This window comes from Octopus bimaculoides, chromosome 13 (genome assembly GCF_001194135.2).
Source record: "Octopus bimaculoides isolate UCB-OBI-ISO-001 chromosome 13, ASM119413v2, whole genome shotgun sequence".
Lineage (NCBI taxonomy): Eukaryota > Metazoa > Mollusca > Cephalopoda > Octopoda > Octopodidae > Octopus > Octopus bimaculoides.
In genome coordinates, this window is record NC_068993.1 from 13,448,651 (window position 1) to 13,456,704 (window position 8,054).

General features: G+C 32.4%; 1 protein-coding gene across 1 annotated transcript in view; it reads left to right on the forward strand.

Moving 5' to 3' along the window:
• The window catches only part of LOC106873667 (uncharacterized), a 127,806-nt gene that overhangs the window by 109,820 nt on the left and 9,932 nt on the right, over positions 1-8,054 (forward strand). The window contains exon 5 of the mRNA XM_014921120.2: positions 6,579-6,687. Within this exon, the coding sequence (XP_014776606.1) occupies positions 6,579-6,687 (109 nt within the window). The remainder of the gene's footprint in view (positions 1-6,578; positions 6,688-8,054) is intronic.

Genomic DNA, 8,054 nt, shown 5'->3' on the forward strand with positions numbered 1-8,054 from the left:
TGAGTTGAAAGAGAGTAGAATAATGAAGGCAACCTTCCAGAGATTCTTTGAAAAAACTCAAGGATGAAAAAATATCAAAAAATTTTTTCATGACCTTCTATGATTATAAGTAAAATTCTTCTAGGGTTTGGCATATTTTTCAAGAACGAATAATGTAAAGAAGACGAAAAAGAAACTGCTTAAACTGGAGAGCTGTAATGTGTGTTTGTATGAGTATGTACGTACATAATGCACACACATATACGAGTATGAAAAAAAAAATATATATATATAAACACACACACACACACACACACACATATATATGGTGTGTATTTGCCTGTGTGTATATGTATATATATAATTCTATTTGTGTATGTGTATATATATATACATGTATATATATATACACACACACGTATGTATTTGCGTGTGTATATGAAGAGAGAGAGAGAGAGATTTAGATGTATGCGAGTGTATGAATATATGGATATCTATAATTTGTCAGCGTGCATCCGCACTCACACACCCATGCAATGTGTGTTTATACGCTTATTAATAATATACAAGATTTATATAATGATGAAGCAAAAAATAAGTAGAGAATGTATGTATATATATATATATATATATATATATATATATATATATATATATATATATATATATATATATATATATGCACCTATGGATGTGTATGCATATCTATATATAAGAGAGTGAGAGAGACAGAGGTGGGGTGAGAAAAGTAAGAGAGAGATCATATATAGATGTACATGGAAAGATGAGAAATGAGAACTTGCTATGACCTTTATCGAATGCCTGTTGTTTTGTTGGGATACTTCGACATAAGATAAACGTAACTTGGCATCTTTAAAATTTTCCCCCCGATATTTGACAGATCAAAAGAAACGTTTCACATGTGATGTGAATGATATTTCCATACGTTCATATTTTCAGATTCATCCACAAAGATATTCTGAACTATGAGTTGCATACGCTATATTACAAAAGGTTTATTACGTATGCCTTATTCTTGTTTCACGTTCGCTTACACTTTATGTGTATATTTTTTTCACACGTTTTCATATAACATACGTTATTTATTACTCTCGTAAGCCTGAACGTTGTAAACAACATTATTCCAGCGTATGGTTACATGTTGTATATATGAATATGTTGACGTTGCCGCTCACAATATCCAATATTATCTACGTAAGTATTATGCGATACGTATTATTTTAATACGCGTACTCGAAGTACGCTTACATCGATTCCATATGTAGTCTTAAAGTACATATTGGTTTCAAATTTTGGCACAAGGCCCGAAATGTTGGGGGAGGTGGGTCAGTCGATTAGATCAACCTCAGTACGCAACAGGTACTTAATTTATCGGCCCCGAAAAGGTGAAAGGCAAAGTCGACCTCGGCGGAATTTGAACTCAGAACGTAAAGACAGACGAAAAACCGCTAAGCATTTCGCCAGCTCACCGTCTTTTTCCTGAAATGTATTGGCATAAGAATAAGCATACGCAGATATATCAAATATTACTAACACCAAATTAGTAATACACATATTTGTTTTGACTGAAACTAGTAACATCGATTTCTCGCTCACATATGAATGTATATAAATGATAATTTTTATTTTAGTATCTATAAAAATATATTAACGAATGAAAAACACTAGGAAGATAAATTTTAACGAAATATTCATAAGCAAAAGAAATTTGTCATTTTACTTGATACAAAACCAATATATATATATATCGATATTTATATCCTAAAACCATTAATGTGCCAATAGAAACTACAGAAGATTCCTTTGTGTACTGTTGTTGTAAACTATTATTAGGGTAGAGCCCGTCCTTCCGCAAGCTTCACAATAGAGGAGTGAATTCAGTTATTGCAAAATGAGGATACACGCACATCTTATGACAGAACTAGTTCCAACTACATCCTATCTCTTTATACGTACACGGAATGAGTTAATGGAGAACTTTTTGGTCATAAACGCTTGAATGCAGTGGAGGTGATAAGACAAGTTATTCCTTTATTGCAGTTTATTCTAAGTTATCCTACGTTCTGCATTATCTTATGTAGCCTCGAGCCTATTGTTAAGTGGATAATAACGTAAGTTAAATTACTTCCAGCATGAGCTTATGTACAGAAACAAAGTATATGCGATATCAGAGAAGATATCCCTCCCAGCCACTCTCTCTCTCTTCACACTTATCTCGGCAAATGATAGGCATATACACACGAACGTACCTATGTTTGTTCATACATAGATGTACGTAGGAATGCACATATATACATAAAGGCGTACACACCTGCATACATATATACATATGTATATACATAATCCTTGGACTTCCATACAGTTTGTGAACTCTAAATTCCACAAGAGAAGGCAGTTCTTAAAGTAGAGTTTTTGATGGAAAATACCAATCCAATGTGCCAAGCATTTTAATAAAACCCAAGAGAATGTGACAGTGACGCAAACTTGTTAACCATGCAAGCATTCCATTTCTCTGCTAATTAAAAATCAAAACAAACAAAACTCTAATCAAATTAAAGCTAGCTTCCTGTACAGAAAATAATCTACATTTACACTACTGTCAAACAATGGAAGGTTAATGTTTTATCAATATACATATACACACACACTAAGTAGACAAGATGAGAGTCAGTGTGTGGAACAGTGAAATAACAAAGTACACGATATTTTAAAAAAATAAAAAAAAAGGTAAATATATTTACCTTATAACATCCCTACTCATCTGTGTTACAGGTTTTACGATTCAAATACATGCTAATGCTAAAACAAGCTTAATCCACTTACATTGCAACGAAGCAAATAATGCAAGTCCAAGATGCGCATCAAAATTAATTTCTTCAGCAAAGAATTTTTTGTCATTTTTTTTTTCTTTTTGCTTTCCTCTGTTCCGGTTCGTTTCTTATTCTTTTGTTTCATTTATTAGAGCGAAATAAAAAAAGGAGGTAGGAAACGTATAATAATAATGATAATAAATTATAAATAATAATGATAATAATAATAATAATATTAATGATGATGATGATAATAATAGCAACAACGAGAAAATAATAAAAGCAGAACTAACAAGCCATTTATTCGGCTGTTTTAGGATCTGACGGACCCTGCTTCCTTTCCAAGTTCAAAACTATAATCCAGTTTAGTCATAACAGACAAACAGATAACATAGACGCCATGTTTTTATACATGTACCTATCAGATATGATGTAGATTCCACATACGCTGCACGCGCATACTCACATACATACACCTATACATACAAATAGATAGATAGATAGATAGATAGATAGATAGATAGATAGATAGATAATGGATGGATGGATTTTTAAACTTTGATTTTGGAGTTAGAAAGTCTTAGTTCAATTTTGTGCTGTTTAAACACCGAATAGAAATATGGATTAAGTTAAATCCTTCGGAGCATTTAGCTGGTCATTCTCATCTTTTGAACATGTCGTCTCCTTATCCCAAACATAATTTATTCATTATTGTTATAAGATATACAAGATATATTAAACTTTCGCTGATATATTCTGACTCATACAGTCTGAGTTCTTGTCATCTAAATAACAACGTAACGTTGACCGCTTACTGAAAAGCATGTAAAATTATAAAATTAATAATAATACGAACAATATTGAGCTATCGGTCATGACCGAAAAACTTACTCATCGGATAATAATATGTCAGAGGAAAAACCCTTAATTAGAGTTGAGTCTTGACGAAGACTTAGTCATCGAATACTGTGCCAAGACTAATTCCTTCTCAAACGTATAGATTATGGTCAGGAAACAAGATTGGGTAGTAGTGGTCTCATACGTATTAGCATGAGTTAAGAGAAATGTCTTGAAACAGTCGAAATTTTGAAAGTTACTAGTAGAAACAAACTAACGTTTGAGGAAGGACGCTTAAAGTTTTTAACTAAATCACAAAGTAGGTAAGATAACTTAAATAAGATCAGACGATAGAAATGAACTTGTACAGCTACTCATCTTGCTAAATGGTCATCACTCTACTACGGTTGCTATACACAAATGCAAGAGCATTTAACCTGATTGTTAACAGCATCCGTATATAATCACAATATAATCTTCATATCTTTGCAGATGGAATCGCAGGCGGCTAATAAGACTATATATTTCAATCACGTGTGCGGTATCTTACTTAGAATTTCAAAAGCAGACAAAAATAACAAAAACAATTAAAAAAACACAAATAAAAAAGTAATAGCATCGCGTTTGCTGAAAACTGTCTTTAAATTTATTTGCGTCACGTTTTCATTTAATAATATAATATGATGAATTTAACTTTATGTTAGGTTTTATGTGTTTCCGGCAACCTTCTAGTATAATAACTACTGCAAGTCACTCGCTAATAGTTTCTCGTTTTAATGTAATTCATATATATATATATATATATATATATATATATATATATATATATATATATATAAATAAAATACTATATTCACTCAGCAATTATTTAAAGATAAATAAAATGAAAATATGTAATGGAAATCTCATTATCAGATTGGGCTTGCTGAGCGTTAGGCTCAACACCAACGCCATCATTAATATTAGCAAAATCATCAACATACTTGATACAAAATAAATGGTCGACTATAAGTCGTTCGATCTTCTAGAAATAACAGCCAAATCTCACTCATATAATACCTTGTCTTTTTTAAGAAAATTCGATACTGAATGTAAGTTACCTTAAATTAAACAACGGGTCGATCATGGATGGAACGTTGATTATCAAAGTTCAGCTCAATAATCAATTATTATACTTGTTCCTTATGTTTTGTCTATTTTTACAATCATCATCATTTGTTATCGTGTCCGATGTCGTCGTCACTACGATCTTTAACACCTAGCTTCTCTTTCCCACCATCGCCATTGCTATCTTTGTCTTGAGTTTAAAATGTGGTGATGACGGAAGTGGGGTTAGCGGTGGTGTTGTATGATGATGACGATGCCCAAATTCAAGTTACTAACTGGGAAATAAACACACAATTAGATACTATAATACTGCATTTTTTGTGTGTATGTGTGTGTAAATGCGCGTATATGTATGTTTGTGCACGCGTGTGTGAGAGAGAGAGAGTAACAGAGAGAGAAGAGAGAGTGATAGACAGAGAATTAAAGTTAAGTGGTGGAACCTTCTGATTAACATTTCCTCATATTATGTCAAAATGACGAAGCTGTCTATCAGAAGGGTTGCTATACCGCCAATTAGTGGTGAAAACGTTAACAATATTTATAAGATCCGATATATATATATATGCATTGCATATTTCATTCAATATATAATATATATGTAGCAATTGCATATTTATTAAATTTATATATATATATACATATATATATATATGTATATATTTATGTTTGTATGTGTTTGTGTTACACTGTTTTTTTTTAAGTGTTAAAGTACATTACCCTCCAAGGATCATCCAATTAGTACTATTGTCATTGGTTGTTGAAATCTATGAACGGTTTAAATTCTTGAGATTTCATCCTAAACATTCTCTAGTTAAAAGTATTATGAAGTTTTTCTTTTTTACCTCCTCAACGTCATGTTTGAAACGTGGAAGGTTTTTTTTTTTTAAGGGTGATCCGTTTGAAAGAATAAGGAATCAATTGGAAGAGGAGTATATAATACGGATAGTAAGGAATGTGTTGGTGTATATATGTGTATACATTACATGCAATCTGTGTATTCAGTGTGCGTGTATGCGTGCGTATGTGTCTATGTATTGATTTGTATGTGCATGTGTGTGCGTGCGTATTTCTTACACGACTTAATATATGTATTTTCATTCAATAGTATTTGTGGGAAATGACACATATTTTGAAGTGGTTTTCAGAAAATATTATTAAATGTTCAAGAGAATGCTGCGTACATTAGCACACAGAGTTATGCTACTATTACTGTAATAGTTGTAGTTGGAATAGTAATAATAATAATAATAATAATAATAATAATAATCATTATGATTATGATTATTATTATTATTATCCTTTCTGCTGTAGGCACAAGGCCTGAAATTTGGTGGGAGAAGACCATCCGTTTCTCACTGGTACTTAATTTATGGACACCGAAAGGATGAAACGCAAAGTCGACCTCGGTGGAATTTGAACTTAGAACGTAACGGCAAACGAAATACTCTTTTCTAATATAGGCACAAGGCCTGAAATTTTTGGGAGTGGGTGAGTTATAGTCGATTACCTCGGCTTCAGTGTTTCACTGGTACTTAATTTATCGACCGCCGAAAGATGACAGATAAAACCAACCTCTGCAGAATTTTAACTCAGACCGTAAAGACGAACGATGTGCTTCTAAGTAATTTGGTCGGCGTGCTAACGATTCCAAATCCTTATTCTAGAATACCAGAACCTTAGCATAAACTTGACCACAATATCTGCAACGGCCAAAACATTTTGCAGTTTCAAGTATATTTTCCCTATTCATGTAATCTTTTAAGTCACCAAAATGCAATGCGCTCGTTTTACTTATCTAAATACATTATATTTCTTTCGTTGCAGATACATGATTTCTACGCAAGCGAAGGCTTATTAGCAATGTCAATCGATGCCAGTTGTCAAGGCCCGCAGTCGCCTCAAGTTGGACCATTTACTATGGAGTTACAGCGAAGTAAGTGATGTTATATCCATTTTTTACTGGTTTCAAAGATTTCAGGCTACGTGCATATATGTGTATATATTCATATACACGGATGTATATAGATTTGTGCTTATTAAGTCTTCTGCTGTTAATCCTGTAACCAGAACACCCAGTTTCATGTTCGGCTGCCTTCGACTAAACGGAAAATTCTACTCTAGAGTTTAGCTCCTTTTTAAGTTCTTAAGAAAATCCAAACAAGAGCTTCAGTTTCTTGAAGAATGTGTAATATATAATTTTCTTATATATGAAAGTGATTAACCGACAGTCGAAACAATAGTCAACGAAATCTCTTTTTTTTATATTTGAAAAGATTTGAGAAAATATTACGCGTGAATCTTATTTCAAATGTCATTTGATCTACCTGGCACCAAAAGTCATAAAGCTTGAAAGCCACTGATTTCGATTCAACTACTAAAGAAGAAAATTTAACGTGCAAACTTCATCGTTTGCTAAAATGACACAGAGAAGATTTTTTCTGATTTTCTTTCTACCCAACAAAATATCTGAATATATTACTGCCAAATAAATAGACAGACAGACAAACAGGCGGACAGATCATATTCATATATAAAAATGCATAGTTTATTCATATGCATACGAAAGCGCACATCATTCATTCATAGAAGCATACATACATACATACATACATACATACATACGAACGCAAGAATTTTAGAAGACGAAGATTACTCGATTACTTACAGATTTCATGCACTCTATTGCTTCTAGGGTAGAAATAATGAGAATGAACTTTACTACGACTACCGTAAATCATCGCTAGTTGTATAGTTTATAATCACATCAAATATTTATAATTAGAATTCTATCGAAATCAAAATACTAATTGGTGAATTGGCCAGTATTTAATAGACGGAATTGTAGATTATAATTTCAAACACATGCAAATAAACACACACGGTATGCCAGTCGGAAAATCCGATTGTCATAACTAGCGCTTGCTAGCAGCTAGGTCTGTTACCTATTGATGATTTGATGTAGATAACCATTCTTTGGCTATTATCTACAATACACTGAACGCCTGCCCAGAGATATCTACATCACAATGTCACATGTACCGGTAAAAATTCTTATCAAAATATGTCACACACTGATAGGTATGGAGATCTAAGAGATAAACAGGGGTGTTGGAAGGTGCAAGTAATTATCATATTTCAATGCAAGAAACAACTTGTTACTTTTTTTTTCCAGAAAACATTTCTAACCTCTTGCTCTCGTAGATATATTTAGCATCAGAAATTACATTTCCTGATAGAATATACTATAGACTTTAACTAATGAAATTATATATATACACACACATATACACACGTATGTGT